The sequence below is a fragment of the Rhinopithecus bieti genome, unplaced genomic scaffold (assembly GCF_001698545.2).
Source record: "Rhinopithecus bieti isolate Rb0 unplaced genomic scaffold, ASM169854v2 scaffold_36553, whole genome shotgun sequence".
NCBI classification, from domain to species: domain Eukaryota; kingdom Metazoa; phylum Chordata; class Mammalia; order Primates; family Cercopithecidae; genus Rhinopithecus; species Rhinopithecus bieti.
The window spans coordinates 471675-498124 of record NW_016815774.1 but is presented as its reverse complement, the minus strand read 5'-3'; the positions used below and the strand labels follow the sequence as shown (position 1 = coordinate 498124).

The 26450-nt window shown below is 42.7% G+C and overlaps 2 protein-coding genes across 7 annotated transcripts in view; one reads left to right on the top strand and one right to left on the bottom strand.

Annotated features, from left to right (window-relative positions):
* BLTP3A (bridge-like lipid transfer protein family member 3A) overlaps nucleotides 1-16880 on the top strand; it is a 77869-nt gene extending 60989 nt beyond the window's left edge. For all 3 annotated transcript variants that reach the window (XM_017853625.1, XM_017853626.1, XM_017853627.1), the window contains exons 11-21: nucleotides 236-375; nucleotides 765-906; nucleotides 1175-1368; nucleotides 1575-3022; nucleotides 8177-8376; nucleotides 11443-11597; nucleotides 11684-11834; nucleotides 15023-15285; nucleotides 15753-15861; nucleotides 15992-16095; nucleotides 16483-16880. In XM_017853625.1, coding sequence (XP_017709114.1) covers nucleotides 236-375; nucleotides 765-906; nucleotides 1175-1368; nucleotides 1575-3022; nucleotides 8177-8376; nucleotides 11443-11597; nucleotides 11684-11834; nucleotides 15023-15285; nucleotides 15753-15861; nucleotides 15992-16095; nucleotides 16483-16608 — 3032 coding nt within the window. In that variant the 3' untranslated portion in view covers nucleotides 16609-16880. The remainder of the gene's footprint in view (nucleotides 1-235; nucleotides 376-764; nucleotides 907-1174; nucleotides 1369-1574; nucleotides 3023-8176; nucleotides 8377-11442; nucleotides 11598-11683; nucleotides 11835-15022; nucleotides 15286-15752; nucleotides 15862-15991; nucleotides 16096-16482) is intronic.
* A 1752-nt stretch (nucleotides 16881-18632) lies between these two features.
* The window catches only part of TAF11 (TATA-box binding protein associated factor 11), a 15997-nt gene continuing 8179 nt past the window's right edge, over nucleotides 18633-26450 (bottom strand). Inside the window, exons 3-6 of one of the 4 annotated variants that reach the window (XM_017853623.1) lie at nucleotides 25479-25505; nucleotides 24767-24854; nucleotides 24444-24540; nucleotides 18633-19119 (exon numbers count right to left, since the gene is read on the bottom strand). In XM_017853623.1, coding sequence (XP_017709112.1) covers nucleotides 19115-19119; nucleotides 24444-24540; nucleotides 24767-24854; nucleotides 25479-25505 — 217 coding nt within the window. In that variant the 3' untranslated portion in view covers nucleotides 18633-19114. Of the gene's footprint in view, nucleotides 19120-22259; nucleotides 23187-24443; nucleotides 24541-24766; nucleotides 24855-25478; nucleotides 25506-26450 lie in introns of those variants that run through there. The other 3 variants (XM_017853621.1, XM_017853622.1, XM_017853624.1) reach the window with 3 other exon arrangements.

Sequence of the window (26450 nt, the reverse complement as noted above, 5' to 3'; positions counted from 1 at the left end):
ACAGAGACCTCTTTGACCCCAGCGACAGCCGCAGTGTTGATGTCATCATCTCTATTCAGTAGACTGTTGCCTTGGTCTCCAGAATAATATTTTTGAGTTCATCTAGGAGCTAGACAGTGTTAAGCTCTCTTTCCTACATGTAGCATTAATGATCTTAGGATTTTTACTTTCCTTATTCTATTAATAATGAGAGTTGAATGTATCTGATTCTTTTTCCCACCTTATTTTTATTTAGATTCTCTTTCCAGTCCTCGAAAGCACCCTCTTGAGAGAAGCCCCTCTCAGGGCAAACAGGCTGCCTTTCGGCCTCCAGCATGGAACCGCTTACGCTCTAGCTGCCTGGTGGTACGGGTGGATGACCTGGACATCCACCAGGTGAGGACATGGTTGGAAAGAGGTGGAGCAGTTTACTTGGAAGGCAACTGGAACAGTATGAACAAAGTTTTGGAATTTGGGGACTATTTACCTCACTTCTGGGAAGATTAATAGTTTGCTCTGTTTCTTTCTGAGCAGGGCTGGTGAGATCGTGACTTGGGAATTCCCCTAGTTTTACTGTGAATGCTTTGCTTTGAACCTCCCGCTGAAAAAACTAACTCGTGTAGAGTGTGAGGCAGGTGTGAGAATGCCTGGAATATGTGTGAAATACACTGTGTTCCCCGTGACAGATTTTGGAGGGATGGTAGAGGCTTTATGCTTCCTAAGCGGAAATGGAGGTCTGCTCTAAGTTTGATTGTTGATACTAATAGTAAGTTGTGATTGTTTAGGTTTCCACCGCTGGACAGCCAAGTAAAAAGCCATCTACACTCCTTTCCTGCAGTCGGAAACTTCACAACCTCCCCACCCAGGTCTCTGCCATTCATATTGAGTTCACGGAGTATTACTTCCCAGATAATCAGGAGCTTCCAGGTAAGCATCTAGGCTGGCTGTTTCTTCTGTCTAGCTTGTGCTTTTCCCATTTGTCAGCCTTGGGGCCACTACTTATAGTTTTATTTGTTGTTAGGAGTTTTCAGTGTTTGAGTAAATTTAGCACACTTTTGTTAAACCCTGTGCCCTGTATAAATATGTACCTTTGCTCTGTTCATAATATAGTTAATATTAGGTGGTAAGAGCGTAGCTATTGCTTTTTACAGGATTGTTTACAGTTATGTTTCTTTTTTTTCCCTCTGCTTTCCAGTCCCTTGTCCTAATCTTTACATTCAGTTAAATGGTCTGACATTTACTATGGATCCTGTCAGTTTGCTCTGGGGAAACCTCTTTTGCCTGGATTTATACCGTAGCTTGGAGCAGTTCAAAGCTATCTACAAGCTGGAAGATTCAAGTCAGAAAGATGAACACTTGGACATCCGACTAGATGCATTCTGGTTGAAGGTGAGGGGAGAGTATGACTTTTATCCCCTGCTGGTACCCACAGCTGCATTTTTCCAATGGACATAATCCATGATTTTGCTCTGTCCATGTTGTGGAAGTAAGAAAATAGTTTCACAGCCCAAATGATCTTTTACATGTATATTAATAGCGGGATGCTGAGATACTCAGATGATCATTCTGAATTGTGTTTCATTTTCTCTGTGAAGGTGAGCTTTCCACTGGAAAAGAGAGAGCGGGCAGAGTTGCATCGTCCCCAGGCCATTGTCTTCTCTGCATCAGGCATGATTGCCACCAATACACGTCATGCCCCACATTGTAGTTGTTCAGACCTCCAGAGTCTCTTCCGGGGTTTTGCTGCTGCTGAGTTCTTTCATTCCAATTATGATCACTTTCCTAAGGTTCCAGGTGGCTTTAGCCTTCTGCACATGCTTTTTTTGCATCATGCCTTTCAGATGGATTCCTGCCTGCCTCAGCCTAATACTCTCCCTCCCCAGAGGCCTAAGGCTTCCCGGGATCTCTGGTCTATCCACTTTACCGAGATCTCATTGGACTTTGAGGGAACAGAAAACTTCAAAGGCCATACCTTGAATTTTGTAGCCCCCTTCCCCCTGTCCATTTGGGCCTGCCTACCCCTCCGCTGGCAGCAAGCCCAGGCACGGAAGCTCCTTTTGGCCTCAGAGGGGAAGCTGAAACCATCAGCTAGCTTTGGAAGTCCTGTCCGGTCTGAGGCTCTTGCCCCTGACTCTATGTCCCATCAGCGGTCAAAGACTGAGCATGACTTGAAAAGCTTATCAGGACTTACAGAAGTCATGGAAATTTTGAAAGAAGGCAGTAGTGGTATGGACAACAAAGGGCCTCTGACAGAGCTGGAGGATGTAGCAGATGTTCATATGCTTGTACATTCCCCGGCCCATGTCCGCGTGAGACTTGACCATTACCAGTACTTGGCTCTGCTTCGCCTGAAGGAGGTGCTGCAGAGGCTTCAGGAGCAGCTGACTAAGGATACAGAGTCAATGACTGGGTCTCCCCTGCAGGACCAGACAGCTTGCATTGGAGTTCTCTTTCCCAGTGCTGAGGTGGCTCTGCTTATGCATCCTGCCCCCGGTGCTGTTGATGCTGACTCTGCAGGCTCAGATAGCACTAGCCTCGTAGATTCAGAGCTATCTCCTTCAGAGGATCGGGAACTGAAGTCTGATGCCTCATCAGACCAGGGCCCAGCAAGCCCTGAGAAGGTCCTGGAGGAAAGTATCCTTGAAAATCAGGATGTATCCCAGGAGAGGCCACATAGCAATGGAGAACTGCAGGACTCGGGTCCACTTGGCCAGCAGCTGGCAGGGAAGGGCCATGAGGCAGTAGAGTCCCTACAGGCCAAAAAACTGAGCAGAACCCAAGCCTCCAGCTCACCAGCTGCGTTGAAGCCCCCGGCTGGCAGGGAGACTGCTGTGAATGGACAGGGTGAGCTCATCCCCTTGAAGAACATTGAGGGAGAATTGTCAAGTGCTATTCATATGACCAAGGATGCCACCAAGGAGGCTCTACATGCCACCATGGACCTCACCAAGGAAGCTGTGTCCCTGACTAAGGATGCCTTCAGTTTGGGCAGAGATCGAATGACCTCCACCATGCACAAGATGTTGTCCCTCCCGCCAGCCAAGTAAGTGGTTCTGTGCCTCCTTCACTCATTCCATCTCCTTCTCCTAGTTCTAATCATTGGGTTTAAGGCCTCTTACTGTGTGCATTTCTAGATTGGGAAGTACCATACAGTCCAGGAGAATGCATGGAATGGCCATAGAAGTCAATATTTATTGCTTCTTAGAATCAGATTATCTCCTTTTTCACTGATTCACTTTTTTTTCCCCTCAAGACGGACCTTACCGTATTAGGCAGGCTGGTCTTGAACTGCTGGGCTCTGCAATCCTCCTGCCTTGGCTTCCTGAGTAGCTGGGATTATAGACACGTGCCACTGTACCCAACTTGCTTCACTATTATTGATACAAATATGCTATATTAGAATAATAATACTGGCATATGTATATTATTTTCAGTGGGCTTTCATGTAATTTTTTTGTTTGATTTGATCCCCACAGCAGCCTGGTAAGGTGGCCTTAGACATTTGTATCCCCAATTTATAGCTGGGAAAACTGAGGCTTTAGAGAGGATGAGCTCATAGATATCCTATATCTTGTAAATAGAAAAGCTGTGGCTTTGGACTTGTTTTTTCTGGTACCTTATCAGTGTCTGCCACAGTAATAGAGAAGGAAGAATTTCATTCATTCAACAAATATCTTTTGAGCCCTTTCTGTGTGCTGGGCTCTGTGTTAAGCACCGGAGATAGAGTAGGGAGTAAACAGAAAAACACAGAAATGCACAGTGAGAAGAGTGGAAAAGTATGGATTTTCCCATAGGTGCCTCATGGTTTTAGGAAAGATAATTGAGTCTAAGGGAAGTCTTTCCTGGAACACTTTGTGGTTTAGAGACCATGGTATGAAAACCAGTGCATTTAGAGCTTTTGTCTAAGTGAATTATCTTAAGTGGGTCTCCAAGTAATGCCTATGGGTGAGCTAGTACCTGCTAGGACAGACAGCAAGGAGGAAGGAGAGGAAAACTTCAAGGGTTGAATTGTATAATAATACTAATCAGCATTTACTGAGTGCCTTCTGTGCCTGACAAGACACAGTCCTAAGTACTTATAATATTGGTCCACTGGATTTTTATAATAGCCCTATAAGGTGAGTATTAATATCACTCCCCATCTCACAGATGAGGAAACTGAGGCTCAGGATCACACTTGTGAGTGGTGGGACACGGATTAAAAGCCTGCACTCCTAATCACCCAATGTGCTGCCTTTTCTAAATGGAGACAAGTAAGGGAGATGGAAAAAGAGCAGAGGTGAAAAAGAGAAAAGCAAACTGTGTGAAATGAGCCCTTTTAAAACATCAACAGCGACTTCCTAACTGCCCAAGCCTGTGGCCTTTTCCTCAGTCCCCCTTCTCTGATCAGTTCATTCATTCTGAGCATTTGTAACCCCACCCAGTTACTCTCACTTCTCTGAAGGAGTCTTGTTTTTCCTTGACTGCTCTCTTCCTTTTATCCTATAGGTGTAAATACTCCACAGGGCTAGGCTGTCCATATTCTGACCACTTTTGTCATAATTTTAATTTTTAATTTTTTTTTTTTTTGAGAAAGATCTCATTCTGTTGCCCAGTGGTGCGATCTCTGCTCACTGCAGCCTCGATCTCCCAGGTTCAAGTGATCCTCCTGCCTCAGCCTCCTGAGTAGCAGGGATCACAAGCATGTGCCACCATGCCCAGCTAATTTTTGTATTTTTGGTAGAGATGGAGTTTTGCCATGTTTCCCAGGCTAGTCTCAAACTCCTGGGCTCAAGCGATTCACCTACCTCGGCCTCCCAAAATGCTGGGATTACAGGTGTGAGCCACTGTGCCTGGGCTATAATTTTAATTTTTTTAATTATAAAAATGGTTTGTGTTTATCGCGTTGACAACGCAGGAAATAAGAGAGTAAAGAAGAAAATATAAAAATCACTTGTAACAATCCACAGATAACCACTATTTACATTTGAGTTTATTTTCTTCCAATATTTGTATTTCTGCATTCATGTGTACACTTGCGGATGGTTATGCATATAATATCTACAAATACTGTTTTTACAACAATAGGATTATATTATTTCTACAATGTTACCTGCTGCTTTATTCACTCAATGTTTTATTGTGATATTTTCCCATTCATTAGGCACATGAATACATTATTTTATTTTATTTTGGAGATGTGGTTTCACCATGTTGCACAGGCTGGTCTTCAACTCTTGGGTGCAAGTGACTCTCCCACCTGTGCTTCCCAAAGCGCTAGGGGTATAAGCATAAGCCACTTCCCCTGGCTGAATACATGATTTTTAATTGCTCCATTATATCCTAGTAAATTAATATATCATAATTTATTGATCCAGTCCTTTATCTGGGGAGTCATTTAGTCTGTTTCCCATTTTTCTCAGGTGGAACCAATGCTGTATGAAATGTCCTTATTTTTGTGAACATTAATCTTTGTGAATATTTTACATATCTAAATCTTTCTTTAGAATAAAAGCTAAAAAGTGGCTGGGTGCGGTGGCTTACGCTTGTAATCCCAGCACTTTGGGAGGCCGAGGCAGACAGATCACGAGGCCAGGAGATCGAGACCATCCTGGTTAACACAGTGGAACCCCGTCTCTACTGAAAATACAAAAAACTAGCCGGGCGTGGTGGTGGGTGCCTGTAGTCCAGCTACTCGGGAGGCTGAGGCAGGAGAATGGTGTGAACCCGGGAGGCGGAGCTTGCAGTGAGCTGAGATCTCACCACTGCATTCCAGCCTGGGCGACAGTGAGACTCTGTCTCAAAAACAAATAAATAAGTAAATAAATAAAATAAAAACCAAAAAGTGAAATTATTGGGTCAAATGCTACATTTTGAAAGTTGTTGATGCATTTGCCAAACTTTCAGTTGGTAACAGTCTGTGCTTTTTAATAGTTTCTCTGTCAGAATCCCCTGGAGGGTTTGTTAAAGCATAGTGGCCGGGCGTGGCTGCTCACGCCTGTAATCCCGGCACTTTGGAAGTCCAAGGCAGGCGGATCGTGAGGTCAGGAGATGGAAACCATCCTGGCTAACATGGTGAAACCCCTTCTGTACTAAAATACAAAAAATTAACGGTGTGGTGGCATGTGCCTGTAGTCCCAGCTACTCTGGAGGCTGAGGCAGGAGAATCGCTTGAACCCAGGAGGTGGAGGTTGCAGTGAGCCGAGACCGCGCCACTGCACTCCAGCCTGGGTGACAGAGTGAGACTCCGTCTCAAAAAAAACCAAAAACATAGTTTGCTGAGCCCTATTTCTCATTCATGGAATGAGATGGGGCCTGATAATTTGCATTTTTTTTTCTTTTTTTTGAGACGGAGTCTCACTCTGTTGCCCAGGCTGGAGTGCAGTGGTGCAATCTTGGCTCATTGCAATCTCCGCCTCCTGGGTTCAAGCAATTCTCCTGCCTCAGCCTCCCGAGTAGCTGGGACTACAGGCGTGTGCCACCACGCCCAGCTAATTTTTGTATTGTTAGTAGAGACGGGGTTTCACTATGTTTGCCAGGATGGTCTTGATCTCTTGACCTCAGGTGACCTGCCTGCCTTGACCTCCCAAAGTGCTGGGATTACAGGCATGAGCCACCTCACCGGGCCCAAGAATTTGCATTTCTAACACGTTCCCCATTGATTCTGATGCTCCTGCCAGGACCACACTTTGAGAACACTGCTCTAGGGAATCTCACATCAGTTTTCCCTATCTGTTCCCACATGAAGACTTTTTAGTGTATAAAAAGTACGGTTGACTTCTATATTGGTGGTATTTTATTTTGTTTTATGAGACATCCATTACTTGCTAAAAGTCTTTTCCTCTCCAGCTTGTTTGAAAAAGTCAGGCCAAACACCCTAAAACATAGGTATAATCTTGTTATTTCCCTACTCCAAAACCTTCGTGCTTTTCCCTCATACCCCCGAATTTAGTTTGAACTTCTTAAGTATGGCATAATCAACTATTTTGATACATCCATATAGCAATTTATAGTTTTCAAAGCATTTTAATAAATAATTTTTTATTCAAGGTTTTCTATAATTTGGCTGCCACTCTTGTGGTAAAGTGAAAAATCACTTAATGTGAAGTTAGGAGACTTGAGTCTTTTATTTTTGAGACAGAGTCTCACTGTGTCACCCACGCTGGAGTGCAGTGGTGTGATCTTGGCTCACTGCTGCCTCGACCTCCCAGGCTCAGGTGATCCTCTCACCTCAGCCCCCAGTAGCTGGGACTACAGGCGCGCACCACCATGCCTGGGTAATCTTTGTATTTTTTGTAGAGACAGGGTTTTGCCATGTTGCCCAGGCTGGTCTCGAACCCCTGGATTCAAGCCATCTGCCTGCCTTGGCCTCCCAAAGTGTTGGGATTATAGGCGTGAGTCACTGTGCCCGGCCTGAGTTTTTCTTAATTCTATCTTTAACTATGACCTTGGGACAGTTTCTTCATCTGTAAAGTGGAAGGGTGGTATTAAAAGTTCCTTCAAGGTTGCTTTTCTCTGTGTTAATGCCTTTTTAACTTTATCTTCCATTGCTCTCCCTGACAAAACCTATGCTTCAGCTGGGCAGAGCTATTATTCTTACCATTCTCTTTTTGTTTCTGGCTCTCTGCCTTTGTTTATGCCATTTCTTGTCTATAGGATATCCTCTTCTCACTTTCACAATCCTTCAAGGACCATCTCAAATGTTATCTCCTACCACGAAGCCACTCTTGATCCTCTTCTCCTTGTCCTTTTTCCTCTTTGATGTTGTCTAGAACTGGGAATGTCTTACTCATCAATTGATCCATCTCCCACTCCTGCCTAGTGCCTAGTATGGTGCCTTACATACAGAAGCAACTAAATACTTATGGGATGAATGCAGGTGGCTTCAGGTGCCATTCATCAGCACCAGAGCAGTAGGTAGCTGATCTCTTCTGAGTCTGTGACGACCTTGAATAACCTTGACATTTAATGTTGATATGAGAGCGCTATCTATGCAGTTAGCAATGTTGGAATAAAAAGATTCAGAAAGGCCAGTGATTGAAAAATGACTTGATCTCTTTACAGCCAGTAATGGGTGATGTCAAAGTTGCATGTTCCCAATATTGGGAACTTTATCCAGTTGTCTGAGCTGAAAGGGATGGGTATTGTAAGTGGATGGGAACAAACATGTCTCCAAAGCCACATTTGTGGTTTTGTTTTGTTTTGTTTTTTTAAACAGGGAGCCCATGGCCAAGACAGATGAGGGGGTGGCAGCCCCAGTGAGTGGAGGTTCTGCTGCACGACTCCGATTTTTCTCCATGAAGAGGACAGTATCTCAACAGTCATTTGATGGTGTCTCATTGGATAGCAGTGGCCCTGAAGACCGGATTTCAGTGGACAGTGATGGCAGTGATAGCTTTGTGATGCTCTTGGAGTCTGGTATGTGGGAGCAGAGCCAGGCAAAGTTGCAGAAGTCCAGAAAGGGTTATCTCTGCTGCCTGTATCAGACTGGCAGGGTTAAAGAGGAGCTGAGAGATGATAATGTAGACATTTTCTTAACCAAGACAAAAAAGAGAGAAAGAGAAATTTTAGTGGATTTGTGGGTTTGGTTTTAATTCCACGTTTCTAGGTGATTGGTTAATAACTGACTTTTTATCACAGAAAGAGATTCAAACCAAAGGAGAGAGTACTAGTTTTACAGCCTTATAGCTAAGTCAGGATTAGTTTCATGGTTGGTATCAGTGGTGTGAGTGTGTTTATAGTCTTTTTTTTTTTTTTTTTTTTTTGGCCTGTGTTGTCACTGGAAAATAGGAGCTTTTTATCTTTTAAGAAAATGAGAAACTTTTAGGAATTACCTCTGTATGTTATACTGGTTCTTTCAGTTTATTGAAATAGAAACTTATGAAATGATCCCTCAAGAGTATCTAGGCTGGGCATGGTGGCTCACACCTGTAATCCTAGCACTTTGGGAGGCCGAGGCGGGTGGATCACTTGAGGTCAGGAGACTAGTCTAGCCAACATGGTAAAACCCCGTCTGTACTAAAAATACAAAAATTAGCTGGGCGTGGCAGCAGGTGCTTGTAATCTCAGCTACTCGGGAGGCTGAGGCAGGAGACTTGCTTGAACCGGGGAGGTGGAGGATGCAGTGAGCCAAGATTGTGCCATTGCACTCCAGCCTGGGTGACAGCGAGACTCCATCTCAAAAAAAGAAGGGATGTCCTGTTTATTTATTTATTTTATATTGACAAATTATAATTGTATCTGTGTGGTATTAACACTAAGTGATCCTATGATATATATACACACACACATACACAGTGTGGGATTTTTGAGCCAAATTAATTAACATCTCTGTCACCTAAAATACTTACCATTTATTTCTCCTGTTTAACTGAAACATTATACTTTCACTAACATTTCCTCCTATCCCCTCCCATTTCCCTTTTCAGCCTCTGTCAAGCATCATCTGCTCTCTGCTTTGATGAGTACAGTTGTTTTACATTCCATGTATAAGGGAGCACATGCTGTTTCTGTCTTTCAGCACCTGGCTTATCTCATTTAGCATATTGTCCATCCTCCAGATTCAGCTATTATCACAAATGACAGGATTTCCCTCTCATAGGCTGAATAGTATTCCATTGTGTATTCGTACCACATTTTCTTTATCTGTTCATTGGTTGATGAACACATAAGTTGATCCCATAACTTGGCTATTGTGAATAATGTTGTAGTAAACACAGGAGTGGAGATAGTTCTTTGATATACTTTTTTTTCATATTCCTTGGATATATACCCCAAAGTGGATATGGTAACTCTATTTTTAGCTTTGAGGACCTCCATACTGTTTTCCATAATGCCCATATTAATTTACATTTCCACCAACAGGGTGCTAGGGTTTCCTTTTCTCTGCATCCTTGCCAACACTTGTTATCTTTAATCTTTTTGAGAGTAGCAGTTCTGGCAGGAGTGAGTTAATATTTCACTGTGGTTTTAATTTAAGAGAATGCACTCTTTCTTAAGCTGGGTGGTGTTTTGTTACTATTTTTGTTTTGTATACTGCTTATGTTTGTTACTATTTTTAACTTCTTATGGAAGATTTCATGTCTATATACAAAAGTAGACAGAATCAAATAATGAACCCTTATACACCCATTATCTAGCTTTGAAACTAAGAACTCATGGCAGGCCCGGTGCAGTGGCTCACGTCTGTAATCCCAGCATTTTGGGAGGCCTAGGTGGGCGGATCATTTGAGGTGAAACCTAATTCTGAAATTAATCACATTAAAGTTCTGAAAAATCTCCTGGGGTTCTTACATATTCACCTTAGACAGCAATTAAACTTGAGACTAGATTTCTGCCTTGGGAAGCATCCAGTCTAAAAGGAAAGAAAAGGCCAGCACAGTGCCTCACGCATGTAATCCCAGCACTTTGGGAGGCCAAGGCGGGCGGATCACTTGAGGTCAGGAGTTTGAGACCAGCCCGGCCAACATGGTGAAACTCTGTCTCTACTAAAAATACAAAAATTAGCCAGGGATGGTGGTGCACACCTGTAATCCCAGCTACTTGGAAGGCTGAGGTGGGAGAATTGCTTGAACCCAGGAGGTGGAGGTTGTAGTGAGTCAAGATCACGCCATTGCACTCCCCTGGGCGATAGAACGAGACTACTCCATCTCAAAAAAACAAAACAAAAAAAAACAAAAAAAACCTCATGGCCATTTTTGTTTTATATACACTACTGCCCACTTTCCTTCATCCCATATTATTTTGAAGAAAATCCCAAATATATCCTTTTGTCCATAAATATTTTCAGTTACACATTGCTAGAAAATACAGACTTAAATGTTTTTAAATTGTGGTAAAATACATATGAAATTTGCCATCCTAACCATTTTTAAGCGGACAGTTCAGTGACATTAAGTACATTCTGATTGTTGTACAATCATTACTACTGTCTATCTCCAGGATGTTTTTCATCTTGCGAAACAGAAACACTATACTCATGAAACAGTAACTCCTCATTTCCCCTCCCCCCAGCCCTTGGCAACCACGATTCTACTTTCTTTTATAAATTTGACTACTTTTGGTACCTCATATAAATGGAATCATGCAGTGTTTGTCCTTTTATGACTGGCTTATTCCACTTAGTATAATATCCTCAAGGTTCTTCTATTTTGTAGCATGTTTCAGAATTTCCTTCCTTTTTAAGGCTCAATAGTGTTCCATTGTATTTATTTACATACCACGTTGCTTATCCTTGCATCCATGGAAGGACGCTTGGGTTGCTTCTGTTTACAGACTTAAAAATGGGACCACATGTCATTACACTTTAAAAAATTAACAGTAATTCATAAATTCATCAAATATCTAGTGAGTCCTCAAATTTCTAGTTGTCTCATGAATGCCATAAATATTTTGTTTTATTTTTACAATTGTCATTGTTTGTAGAGGTTGGATTTGAACAGAATATTTTGACTTTTGAACTCATTTGTCCTCTTTTTCATGCAGAGTCTGGTCTAGAATCTGTTCCACCAGGATCTCTTTCAAATGTCCCAGATAATGCTGGTGTTCAAGAGAGTCCTCTTGTGAATAATTATGGCCAGGGGTCACCAGCAGCCAACAGTTCAGTTTCACCCAGTGGAGAAGACCTCGTCTTCCACCCGGTCAGCTGCTCTGCTTTCTTCTCTGCAGAGGGTAGGCTCTGGGCTGGGAGCTTGGGACTTAAAACTAAGAGAATCTCCTTTGATAGGTCTCAGTTGTGGTCCTGAAGGTGAACGAGGTGTCTTTTGGGATTGAGGTACGTGGTGAGGACTTGACTGTGGCCCTGCAAGCAGAGGAACTGACCCTCCAGCAGCTGGGCATCGTGGGACTCTGGCAGTTCCTGCGTGGACAGTGCCCAGGTAAGGATGGTGGTCATTCCACAACAGATCGTGGGACTTGTGTAGGACAGCCACAGTTTAACTTGTACTTGTCACTGGGCTCTAAGGGCAGCCACTCTACTAGTGCCAAGTTCTCTCCAGCAGCCACTGGGGCAGGAAGAACTCCACTGAAGCCTTTTTTGCAAGGAGCCTCTCAGAGCTTTCTGGGGCTTTGCATTCACTGTGCTAGTCTCCATCTTCACTTCCAGGTACTCCTAGAGCTTATACATGAGGACAGCGTCCACTTCATTTGTGTATCTCTTAACATAAAACTATCTGATCAGGGAACTTCTGTCATTCAGATTCAGTCCTTTGGTGTGAATTATTATTTATAAAAGATGACAGGAAAAATCTGGGCTTATGTTACATACTTCATTTAAAATTATTGGCTGGGTATGGTGGCTCATGCCTGTAATCCCAGCACTTTGGGAGGCTGAGGTGGGTGGACCACCTGAGGTCAGGAGTTTGAGACCAGCCTGGCCAACATGGTGAAACCCTATCTTTACTAAAATATAAAAATTAGCTGGACGTGGTGGTGGGCGCCTGTAATTCTAGCTACTTGGGAGGCTGAGGCAGGAGAATTGCTTGAACCCGGGAGGTGGAGGTGGTAGTGAGCTGAGATCGTGCCATTGCATTGCAGCCTGGGTGACCACAGTGAAACTCTGTCTCAAAATATATATATATATATGTATGTATTTTTTTTAGGCTGGGCATGGTGGCTCATGCCTGTAATCCCAGCACACTGGGAAGCTGAGGCGGGAAACCAGCCTGAGCAACATAGTAAGACCTCATCTCTACAAAAAATACAGGCCGGGCATGGTGGCTCACGCCTGTAATCCTAGCACTTTGGGAGGCTGAGGCAGGTGGATCACTTGAGGTCAGGAATTTGAAACCACCCTGGTCAACATGGTAAAACCTCATCTCTACTAAAATACAAAAAAATTAGCTGGGCGTGGTGGCAGGCACCCATAATCCCAGTTACTTGGGAGGTGGAGGTTGCAGTGAGCCGAGATCGCGTCACTGCACTCTAGCCTGGGTGAGAGAGCGAGACTCTGTCTTTAAAAAAAAAAAAAAAAATTAGCTGGGTGTGGCGGTGCATGCCTATAGTTCTAGCTGCTTGGGAGGCTGAGGTGAGTGGATCACGTGAGTCTAGAAGTTTGAGACTACAGTGAGCTATAATTGCACCACTGCACTCTAGCCTGGGCTAGAGTGAGACCCTATCTCTTAAAAAAAAAATAAAATATTGAGTAGATACTGAAGAACACTTATATGTAAGGCATAAAATAATAACAATACAATGAACCCGTGTACCCACCACCTAGTTTGTTTTATTGTTTTTAAATTTTTTGTGAGACACAGTCTTGCTGTGTTGCCCAGGCTGGAGTGCAGTGGCACAAATTCAACGCACTGCAACCTTTGCCTCCCGGGTTCAGGCAATTCTCTTGCCTCAGCCTCCTGAGTAGCTGGGAATACAGGCAAGCACCACCACACCCAGCTAATTTTTGTATTTTCAGTAGAGATGGGGTTTTACCATGTTGACCAGGCTGGTCTCAAACTCCCGGCCTCAAGTGATCCGTCCACCTCAGCCTCCCAAAGTGCTGGAATTACAGGCCTGAGCCACCATGCCCAGCCCTATCACCTAGTCTAATTAATACAACAGTACCATTACCTTTGAAGTCTCTGGGAGTCCCTCTCCTGAACCTCCTTCTGTCCCTTACCTGTCATAGGTAATCACTATCCTGAATTTGTATTCATTGTTATCTTGCTTTACTTTATAATTTGTACGCTTGTTTATATTAATGTGTTATTTAGCTTTTTTCATATTTTTCTGAATGGAATAATAGATTGTACTATTTTTGTGATTTGCGTCTTTCAAGTAATGTGATACTCTTATAAATTCCTCTAGGTTGTTGAGTTAGCTATAATTCATTCATTTTTCATTACTATATAATGTTATTGTATACATACACTTTTTTTTTTTTTTTTTTTTGAGGCAGAGTCTCACTGGGTTGCACAGGCTGGAGTGCAGTGGTTGTGACCTCAGCTCACTGCAACCTTCGCCTCCCGGGTTCAAGTGATTCTCGTGCCTCAGCCTCCTCAGTAGCTGGGACTACAGGCGCCCGCCACCACGCCTGACTTATTTTTTTTGTATTTTTACACGAGTTTCACCATGTTGCCCAGGATGGTCTTGAACTCTTGAACTCAAGTGATCCACCCACCTCAGCCTCCCAAAGTCTTAGGATTACAGGCATGAGCCACTGTGCACAGCACAGTTTGCTTTTTGAAAACAGCTTTACTGAAGTATGATTTGCATAGCATAAAATTCACTCATTTTAAGTGTACAGTTTTATAATTGTGAAACCACCACAACCCAATTTTAGAACATTTCCATCACCCCCAAAATATCCCTGTACCCATTATCCTGTTTACTTTTTTATTCTATTCTGGACAGACATTTGGGTTGTTTCTAGTTTTTTTTTTTTTTTCCCCCCCCAATTTCAAATAGGGTTGCTGTGAACATCCTTGTACATGTCTCTTGGAATATATGTTTGAGAGTTTCACAAGGGTTGTATTTCTGACAATATAATTTCTAGATCATTAGGGTAGGCACAACTTCAACTTTACTAGATAATACCAAATTGTTTTGCAAAATGTTTGCACCAATTTGCAGTTCCATAAATGTGTAAGTTGTTCCACAAGATCCTTGGCTACACCTGAGATTGTTCTGTTTGGAGTTTTGGAGAGATTAGCATAGATCCCGCTTTGCTTTATGAGGGATAGATGAGAAAACGAAGACTTAGAGAAAGGAGGAGACATTCAAATTTAGTAGAGTTTGGGGGTCCTATGTTTTAAGAGCTTTTCCTTGGCCATTAGCCCACTGCTTCACATTCATAACAAGGCCAGTCCTTAATCTCTCTTGCACTTTGCAAAGCATTATAGCAAAGTATCTAAGCCCATGGACTTGGCAATCAGACTGCCTGGGTTCAGATCGTCTCCTTGCTACTTACTAATTATGTAATTATGGGCAAGTTATTCTTTGTGACTTAGTTCAGTCAGATAAGAATGATGATATTCCTTTGACATAGGGTTATTATGAATATTGATGTATAAAGTGCTTGGAAGACTCCCTGGCAGTTAATTAGTTGTCTTTCTTGTCTTTCTTCGCAAAGGTACCTGCTTTCAGGAATCCTCAGCTTTGAAGACTGGCTACATCAGGCCAGCTGTGGGCCTTCGCTTTGAGGTGGGGCCTGGAGCTGCTGTTCATTCCCCCCTGGCCTCACAAAATGGCTTCCTGCATTTATTGCTTCATGGCTGTGACCTCGAGCTGCTCACTTCGGTGCTCAGTGGCCTGGGGCCCTTCTTGGAGGATGAGGAGATCCCAGTGGTAGTCCCCATGCAGATTGAGCTTCTGAACTCCAGCATCACCCTAAAGGTGTGAGGAACCTTTGGTTTTTGCCAGTGTAAGGGCACACTGGTTTTTGCCCTGGACTTTGTCAAGCAAGGAAGCAGTGACACCTGTTAACCTCTTCCCTTTTCACTGTACAATATGATGAGGATCAAGTGAAGAAATACTAATACACATTTGCATTCTCTGTCAGTGTTATAGTGGTACGTAAATGTGTGTTGCTATCAGAAAAGCCAGGGTTCAGGTGAGGAGACCCTGTCTGTAACCCTAACCCTGTCTTTGACATGCAGCATTACCACGTGGAAGCCATCAGGTTATCTGATCCTCAGTTTCACCATCTCTAGATGGGAGAATCTGCTATGCCTCTTAAACCTTCCAAGAATGTATGGAGAAACTGGCATAAAGCTGTTTCAAGCTGAATGATGGGAGCATGGGTTGTGTTAAATTGCTCTGAGCTGGTGGGGGGCATCATGTGGTTTCCCTCTTTCCTGCAGGATGATATCCCTCCCATCTATCCAACATCTCCAGGCCCCATCCCCATCACTCTGGCCATGGAACATGTTGTGCTGAAGAGGAGTGATGATGGTGTGTTCCACATAGGCGGTGAGTCAGGCTTGTCAGCCTGTTGGTTTCTCTGCCTCTTTTTTCTCCTAAAAGTGAATAGGTGACACCTAGGAACTGTTTGGGAGTTGGCAGCAATTTGTCACTTAGAACCTTTACTTGTTTCCTCTAGCTGCTGCTCAGGACAAACCATCAGCTGAAGTACTTAAAAGTGAGAAGAGACAGCCCCAAAAGAACAGGTGTTTTGGTGCCCACAGGAGAGGTTTTGAACAGCAGGTGAGGACCTAACAGAACAGTACCTACCCATAACCCTTGGGGGCTATACTTGCGAAGCTGGTAAAACCCAGGGTTGGGGGGCAAAAAGGTTGCATGTGCTGCCTGCATGTGGGTGTTTTGGGTTCCTGTCACCTAGCAGCGGCTTCTAGAAGTGCTGACTAGAGGATAAATGTCAGGAGCTGGAGAGGAATGGTTGCTGAGAACATACTGCACCTGCTAATGAACTATGAAGAGGGAATCAAGCTCTTAGAAAATAAATGGTCATCTTGATCATTGACCTAACTTGTAGATTTTTCTCCTTGAACTCTTTCTCCCTGTTCCCTTTCTTGGCTGATGTTGCAAGATGGTATTACCATATGTAACTGTGAACTACTTATTGTTCCTCAGGTGAAAGAACTGCCTATCCTACAAAAAGAACTTATAGAAACTAAACAAGCATTGGCCAATGCCAACCAGGATAAAGAAAAACTTCTTCAGGAGATTAGGAAATATAACCCCTTCTTTGAGCTCTGAAACCAGTGGCTCAGCCATCTGTGCCAAGGAGAGAGGCTATCACCAGCAGTAGCACCACCTAGGCCAGAGGGCACTGTCCAGTGCTGAATAAGTCACTACGGATGCCGGAGGGACTGGGGAGCACTCACTTCACTTGTGCTTTCCACTGGCTGTTCTTACTTGGATGGAGGACAAGGGCAAGGCATGACTGTATCCCAGGAAACTGGGGTGTGCCCTGTGTGTGGCACAAGCATCATGTCTTGCCTGTATAAAGCCTTTTGGCCCTCTGTGTACTAGGTGGAATCTTCTCAACACTGTAGGGCCATTTCACCTCATGGTTTCATGGCAGGGACATTTGCTTCCTTCACAAGCCTGTGTGAACAAGCAAAAGTACCCACCTCCTCGGTCACCCACAGAGCCACCAAAGATTCCATGTCCCAGAGCTTCCCATAGCAGACCTGTAAAGTCCTTGGCCTGAGCTTTGGCCATGGTAGTGGAGTGGAACAGGAAATAGCCCAGCAGAGGAGTGTGGGAGAAGGGGGCAGGAGAGACACAAGAATAAGGGAGACCTGGACTCTGCCTTTTTGGGAAAAGGAACCAAGCCCATATCAATTTGGCTGATAACACAATCAGACTTTTCCAGGTTAAGCTTCCTTTCTGTTATACTTTCATCATTGTGATGCTATGGTAGAAAGTAAACAACAGTAGTGGCTCAGTCATTTAATCTTTCCCCTCTGTAATACAACTTATTTGAAATTTAAATCAAGAAAAACTTTCTGACTCTGAGCTAGGTTGGTGGCATGATATGCCAGGGGTCAGTGGGGGAGCTTGCTTCTGAGCCCCCTGTTGTCCACCTGGAGTCCTGCTTGTCTTCCCCAGCTGTGCTGAGTGGCTCTTCCATCTCCCGGGGGTCCTTGGCACATCTGCTTTCCCAGCTCTGTGACCTTCCCAGTTCTCTCCTCAGCACTTGGTGGTCTGGGAGCTAAAAATGTGTTTTAAACTTTTACATAAACAACTCAGCCTGTTGCCTCTCACTTCCCTCCATCACTGTGGCTTTTCAAAATCATGTATTTTGACTCAAGTTAAAAAAACAAAAATCCTGCATCCCAGCTAGGTTTTGCCCCCTGCCCTATAAAATAGCTATTACCCTGTTTCTTTCCTTTGAATTCTTCTCCAATTCTATCCCTTCATTCATACTGCCCTGTGATACACTTGAAGCTGTGTTAATTGGACAGATGTTCATCAGTTAACTTACCTTTACTTGGCAAGATGGTAAAATAGTAATTTAGTGATGTTGCTGAAGTCTTGACCATTCACCTTTCCATATTGAAGGAAAAGTGAAAAGGTTTCTTTTATGGGAAATTAAGCTTGACTTGCATACTCTAGTTTGATGAGGATAAAAAGAAACATGTAATTGCAGTGGTGTTTACAACTAATAGATCACAACCAATCATAGATTTCTTTGTTCCTTCCCCACTCTCAACACTTCATTTGACTAGAAAGAAAAAATGTATTCACCAAGGAACAGGACCCAATTCAGACTTTTGTTAAGTTTCTTTACTAAGGCAATTTTTGAAACACCAGTTACTATGGGATGGTGGGAATTTTTCATGCTTAAGAAATAGAGACTTAGGAACAAAGAAACATCTTTCTGGAGAAAATGCTAATGAGAAGTTACCTAAGGCTTGATGCTTGGTTCAACCTTATTTAAAATTTTTATAAATGACCTAAAAGTAGGATTTTACAGTGAAATCAAATGTCACTACTTCCAGGCAGTGAAAGGTAGACTAGAAGAGGTTTAAAAAATACAAAGCCAGCTGTGCGCGGTGGCTCACGTCTGTAATCCCAGCACTTTGGGAGGCTGAGGCGGGGAGATCACAAATTCAGGAGATCGAGACCATCCTGGCTAACATGGTGAAACCCCATCTCCACTAAAAATACAAAAATTAGCTGGGCATGGTGGCAGGTGCCTGTAGTTCCAGCTATTCGAGAGGCTGAAGCGGGAGAATCACTTGAACCCGGGAGGCAGAGGTTGCAGTGAGCTGAGATCACGCCACTATACTCCAGCCTGGCAACAGTGAGACTCCATCTCAGAACAAACAAACAAAAAAACACAAAACCACAGAAGGGTTACAATAAGCAGGGCTGAGAATACTCAGAAAACTGACAGGTGAGGTTCAACATAATATAAGGAAATGTATTTATGGAAGAATTATCAACTGATATACCTGAACACTGTTAGAACTCAGGGAAGAAACTGAAGCATTGCTGAGGGGGAGGAGAGATCAACAAGCTGCTGTGGCCAAAAGCGTAATTGGCCTGTGGGCATCATCAGGAAGGGCTTTTGGAGATAACAGAGAACAGAGCTTTATACAAAACCATGGATATGTCTTGATCGAATTATCTGTGTTTCTAGTGACCTTATTTACAAGATACATGATGAAGGGAGGGAAGGTCCAGAGAACAGCCAAAATTATCAGGGGGTGGAGGTATATCCATATGAAGACACATCTTTAAAATATAGACTCTATCCTGCAAAGATGAAAGCAGAGGGGAGTTAGATTAAATATCCAATCAAGAGCAAGGACCTGGTCCTGTACTACTAACTCTAGGGCTCTAGCTCATAGCCTTAGTAAAGAAAGCACTTCTCATAGCAAATCAGAAATGTAAGGAGCTCATTGTCTAAGAAGTGATGCCAGCAGACACTATACATGGGTGCAGGTTTATGAGGAATCCTTGCATGACAGCCTTCTACAAGGAATTAGAGAAAAGTAGGGCTACTTGGTAATATACAACTGAGAGGGTAACTGTGTCCCTTGACAAACTACTCCTTAGTGCCTCTTTCAAAGGCAGAATGTTGATCTGAATGGATCACTGGTCTTAAGTATGGCATCTCTAATGTTCTTGAAGGGCGAGGAAGGAGATCTGGTAGCTGGAAAACATAATTATTCCACCTTAGGCTCACCTGAATTGGTTTAAAATCATATTCTGATTCTCTTATCCTTTCCTCCCCTCACCCACCATATACCTCTGGCATCCCTCCATGCAAAGAAAATGTCGAATAGGCATTTCTTGGTATACTTTTACCTACACTTGTGCTTGTGGGCAGGGAGTAAAAACATATCCAGTAAGTACCAAGCCCAGCCTCTTAATGGCTGGAGCTCAGTTAGGTCTCTGGCTCTCTAAAGGAGTCCAGAGCTCTTGTCCATGTGACAAATGGAGTCTTAGAATTTCTGGCTTTCCGGCCGGGCACGGTGGCTCAAGCCTGTAATCCCAGCATTTTGGGAGGCCGAGACGGGCGGATCACGAGGTCAGGAGATTGATACCATCCTGGCTAACACTGTGAAACCGCGTCTCTACTAAAAAATACAAAAAAATTAGCCAGGCGAGGTGGCGGGCGCCTGTAGTCCCAGCTACTCGGGAGGCTGAGGCAGGAGAATGACGTGAACCCGGGAGGCGGAGCTTGCAGCGAGCTGCAACCCGGCCACAGCACTCCAGCCTGGGCGGCTGAGCGAGGCTCCGTCTCAAAAAAAAAAAAAAAAAAAAAAAATTCTGGCTTTCCTTATGTGGCAGCTTTGGCCATTGTGTCTTGAAATTCTCCCTCAGGAAATGTGATAGGGGTTATTATCCCATGGGATTTCAGTAAAAATCAGCTTGCCTAATTTCATATTCCTGTTCATAATGAAGAAATGTGAAGTGGTGGTAGTCCTCAGGATAAGTATAAAGGAAAATATGCAAGGAAAAAGCAGTGTCAGCCCTTTTGGACTGCTTATGATTTCTGCCTTAGAGCTACAAGACTTGGAATAAGAAATAACAATACCTCAAGAAAATGTTTGGAGAGATAGCACCACTGTCCCTCAAAGACTTCAGCCACTGCACATTACCAATTCAGCTGTGAAGCATTTACAACTATGTATTATCTGTGATGTCTACATTTCCTGTTTACATGCATGTGCTGGGTATATGCTTTAGTGTGTATGGACTAGAGTTTAAATCCTTTCTTTAACTGGGCTGCAAGGATGGCTATCAATCCCAAATTCTGTTTTCAACTCACTGGAATAATTAACCTGGTTTTCCTGATATAAAACAGGTGGGTTCTATTCACATGATGGCTGCTCTTTACCATACATTTCATCTGACCCTCATTTTGCCATGGGCTTCAGCCTTTATGTCCACTTTTTATGGTTCTGAAAGGAATGGCTCCCGTGTATGGAATATACAAGGGATAAACACCACCCCTCACATACCCCTGTAACTTAAATGCTTCCATTTAACTCAGATTACTTTTCCCTTAGTGGTAAACAGGGGTTGGGGGATGGGTGGTAGTGGAAAGAAGGTAGTTTGAAATACTGCCATAGTAATATGGGAACTTTTCATTCCAAACCTTTACCCTCGCTTTTTTTTTTTCTCTTATTTAATATTTGCCTAAACTTCTAAAATCAGTTATAGTAAGATCATAAAACTATGGAAACAACTGAACTTTGGTACACAAGTTAGTTCGATGACATCTTGTTATTTGAGAACAGTAAAAGGTGTGTCACTGCCTCATGATTTGTCATAGTCATTACTAAGGGTTTCAGAGAGAAACTGGTGTGAAGACTATCCTTTCAGAGACTAAGGCCTTTACCTAGTTGCTCCCCTACCTTCTGTCAGAATAGGAATATTCCCGTGCACCTCTGGGTAGGTATCGGTAGTAGCTATTGAATGGGGATTATTTTCCCCATGGCACAAGGGGAAACACTCCTGGATCACCTTTAACAGTGAGGCTTTGCTAAGTGGCCAGACTTGGGATTTGATCTTCCTCACTTGTTATTTATTAAGTTTCAGCCTTGTTCAGTATCTCTAACTGCCATAGATATAGTTCCTACGACTTCTAAAAAGATTCCTGTTAGAGCTGAGAGAGTATCTTTTTTGTCAGTTTATTAATTTTTGTTCAAGATGTAGCCTGAGTCTTAAAGCATTTCTTTGTGGAATGCCCCACTGAAGTGTCTTCTCCATTGGCTAAGTACATGTTTAAAGCCATGGGTTTTAATGTAAGATACTTTTAGTATCTAATTCAGTTTCCCCCACTGAGGGTGCTAAACAGAATTAGAATCTTTACTAAGACATGCTCAGGAAAGCTTCACAAGAGAACAGCTTCAAAATCCTTCTCCCTATGACACTGAATGGTAGACAGGAAAGAATTCTTGGGGATTGCCAATTACATATCGTGGCCTTATTACTGCTAATCACTGTCAAAAAAGGTCACTTCATTCACCTCTATTTGAGGAAAACAATGAGAATGTATCTGATGAACTAGAATCCTGGTCAGTATTGGGAAATTTTAATGTTGCAATATCTAGTCAAACCTTGAGTGTACTGGTTCTGTGAACCACCTGAAAAACAAATTAAATGTATTAAACCATAATGGTTGTCGTGTATCTGTTGATAAGAATCTGAAATATATGGGCTTTTATATTGTTTATTTTCGTTTCACTCTTAGGGGGAGAAGATTATTACACTGTTTTTAACAGTGCTTGAAGTACTCTTTTATGAGATAAGAGTTTAATGGTTCTACTAGAAAAAGGGCTCAAATTTTCACAAAATAGCCAAAACCAGTTGTATTGGAACACCAAAAAAGAATGACCAACTTCCCATTCCAACCAGCTAGACAGAAAATGAATACACCTAGGGCAAGTTGGAAAACAGTTTAATGATCACTCTGGTGAGAATCCACAGGAGAATCTTAAATGTTTACAAGCACCAGTTACTCCGCTATTGCTGCCATTGCCGCACCCTTCATGGCGGAGTATACAAGTAAGTTTCTGGTTGTTTCATCTACTCAAAACCAGATGTAAGAAACAGCCTGAGTCTCAGCAACTTCAGACTTCAATGTGAAACCATGCAAGCCCTCGACACTTGAGGAGGCTGAGGCAGGAGGACTGCCTGAAGCCAGGAGTTCACGACCAGCCTGGGCAACAAAGCAAGACCCTATCTCCATAAAAAATAAAAATAAGTTAGCTGGGCACAGTAGTGCGTGCCTGTAGTCTTAGCTACTCAGGAGACTGGGGCGGGAGGGTCACTTAAGTCCAGGAATTCAAGGCTGCAGTCATGCCGCTGAACTCCAGCCTAGGTGACAGAGCAAGACCCTATCTCAAAACAAAACAAAACTCTCTTGGAAAGGTTTTCTCTCTGAAAGCAGTTCCCCTGTCCAGAAGATGCCTATGGCCCATACATCTTCTTCCAGCGGGCCAAGACAGTTAAATACTTCAAAATGCCCCAAGAGGTCCCAAAATTTAGTCAAGGCAAGTATCAATCAGGCTACATAGTTTCTAGGTGTGATAAATATCAGAGTTTTGAGAAAGATGTTAAAATCATCATGGAATCCTGGGAGGCCTGAGATACTAAAGCACCAGTGCAGACAGTCTTCTAGGAAGTCTGGAACCAATACTTCTTCCGTCAGTAATATAGGCCTTTCTAGACTTTGGTCTAGAAGAAGATGATTTTTTTGTGCTTCGAGTTAGGGATCTGTCCCTTTGACTTTAACCTTCTAACGGCTTCCCTCATATGTTTGGGTTGTAGTGGTGGCATTTCTCCCCACTTCTCACATACATCCAGTGCTAAACAGAGGGTAAGTAGAAAGTCTGATTATCATACAATAATTTACTAATCACATAATCCTTTTAAGTCCTGTAATTCTCGTTAACTTTTCTTAAGCTTGCTAAGGAAATAAACCAAAACATTTTCCTTTTAAGAGAAGATGTTTTAGTATAACATCTCATAACAGGCTTTATCATAGACAACAGTTTAAAATATATTTCCTATAGGCCATATGCTGTGGCTCATGCCTGTAATCCCAGCAGTTAGGGAGGCCAAGGTGGGAGGATTGCTTGAGCCCAGGAGTTTGAGACCAACCTGGGCAACATGGCAAAACCTTGTCTCTACAAAAAAATTTGAAAATTAGCCAGGGGTAGTGGTGTGCACCTATGGTCTCAACTACTCAGGCTGAGGCAGGAGAATCACCTGAGTCCAGGAGCTCACTGTTGCAGTAAGCTGTGATCGCATGATCAAGGCACTCTAGCCTGGGTAACAGAGTGAGACCCTGTCCCAAATAACTATATAAAAATAAAAATTAGCCAGGTGTGGTAGTGCATGTCTACGGTCCCAGCTACTTGGGAGGCTGAGGCAGGAGGATCCTTTGAGCCTAGGAGTTTGAGGTTGTAGTGAGCTATGATCACACCACTGTTACCATCTCATTTTGTACACCATCTAAATTTCTGATTTGTAAAAGGAAACGTAAAAAGTATTAAAAGAAAAAATAAAGATCACACCACTGCACTCCAGCCTGGGTGACAGAGCGAAACCCTGTCTCAAAAAATGATAATTTAAAAGTATCTATCTCCTGCTTAAAAAAATAAATTAAAAAAAAAAAAAAAAAGATTTCACCAGTCAGAGTAGCAATGGGAAACAGCCAGGCTTTTTACTCAATAAAGGGGGCAGGCAGTTCCCAGGGATCACAACATTAGGGACAACTAACCATCCCACATAGGTCAGCCCTGTGATTGCTTTTCTTGTATCTTTACTTTTGGCAGCAGAAATGAGCAAAGTCCACTGCAGAAAATACAAAGTCTACTTCTGTCACCCTGGGCTGAGAAAGGAATCAGGGAGGGGATTTCCCAGATGGTTCCTTGCCATCTGTTATTGAAACTTGCAAGGAATAATGGTCATGTTCTCCTGAATACAGGGCTCCCCACTTGGTCAACTTCAAATGCAAATGAGAACTCCCACAGGTCCTTTAATAAGCTCCTTTGTATAGATATTCTTAAAAATAAGACCACCACAGGTACAATCCCGTATTTGTAACCAACACTACTCACCTTCTTCTACCACCTCCCCGACGAAAACCTTGGAAATACCAGACATAGCAATAACAACATTCTGAGAGACAGAGGTGCCAGTGATGGACTGGATCAGCTTGAAAGAAAGAGAAAGACTCCATGACTACAATAGTCAAAGACGGGCTTTGGAACACAGTACCAAATAATTCACAGGAAAAGTAAGATAATTGAGGTGCATTTTTTTTTCCCCACCTAAATAATCCACTGACTTGTCTAACACCTCACTTCAAATGCCAATGGACATGGCTCTTGAGTTCAGTTCTAAAACATGATGGAGATGAAGTGTGGTGGTCCATCCTTACCCTTTTGATTGCTGCCTTAGGGAAAGCTGAGCGGCGATACATTTCATAACGGTTCAGCTGCTCCTCAGAAAAAGAAGAAACCAGGATTCTAAACAAAGATCCAGGTAACTAAGTTAACTTGTAAGAATGAATACTAAAGATATTATTAAGTCAATAAAAGTCTCAGACAATTCAAAAATGAATTCTTAAGGGGTCAATGGCATTAGGCTTGGTGCCTTGAGGAATGAAGATAAAACACTTCTACTCCAAAGGAATTTGAGAAAACATAAAATAAAAACTTCTTTTCTTACCTGTTAACAAAAAGAACAACATTGGGTCACTGTATCATACTATACAGACTGTGTTTTCAGCAGTAGACTCTATCTCCATAACTCTACCTTACTGAATTTCATACTGATGGTAAAAATTTAATATACAAATTTATGATCAAACCAGTAGTTTTCAACATTAACAGATTTAGGAGAAATATCTGCAAAATATGTGGAAACAGTTAATACTCCTAATGTATAATTCTTTCAAACGAATGAAGGGGCCATATCAATTTTTGAAAATGAACAAAATATATGAACAGGAAATTTACAAAATACCAATGGTCAACCAACATGGGGAAACAACATTATTAACTAAGGAAATATTTTCATAGATAACATTTTTCATAAATCAGACCACTATTAAAAAAAGAATGGTATTAGAATATGGGACACAAACTCACACATGCTGGCAGAGTGAACTGGAACACCTTTTTGGAGAGAAATTTGGAAATACATATGAAAAGCCTTTGAAAATGTTCATACTATTTGAATTAGCAATTATACCTCTAGGAATTTATCTTAGGAAGTAATGGACAAGTATGCAAAGATATGTCCAAAGATCCTCATCATAATGTCAAAAGTACAAATACCCAACCAGAACCACTATAGGGATTGGTTAAATTATAGTTCAACAACATAATGGGATTCAATTGTAGCCATTAAAAATTATGATTTATGAGCAAATTTACTGACATGAAAATATTTAGCTATACATATCAAACATCTAAAAAAACTTTGAAAAGGTACATACCCAAACATTATACCCAACTATATACTTAGAGTGAACTCTGCGGGCTGATCACGAGGTCAGGAGTTTGAGACCAGCCTGGCCAACATGGTGAAACCCTGTCTCTACTAAAAATACAAAAATTAGCCAGGCATGGTGGCGGGCGCCTGTAGTCCCAGCTACCTGGGAGGCTGAGGCAGGAGAATCGCTTGAAACCGGAAGGTGGAGGTTGCAGTGAGCAGAGATCCCGCCGCTACACTCCAGCCTGAGCCATGAGAGCGAAACTCCGTCTCAAAAAAAAATTTTTTTTAAATAGAGGCCAGGCGCAGTGGCTCATGCCTGTCATCCCAGCACTTTGGGAGGCTGAGGCAGGCAGATCACCTGAGGTCATGAGTTCAAGACCAGCCTGGCCAAATAGTGAAACCCTGTCTCTACTAAAAATACAAAAATTAGCCAGGCATGGTGGTGCATGCCTGTAGTCCCAGCTACTCGGGAGGCTGAGGCATGAGAATTGTTTGAACTCAGGAGGCAGAGGCTGCAGTGAGCTGAGATCATACCATTGCACTCCATCCTGGGCAACACAGTAAGACTCTGTCTCAAAAAAAAAAAAAAAAAAAAAAAAAAAACCAAATATAATTTAAAATAA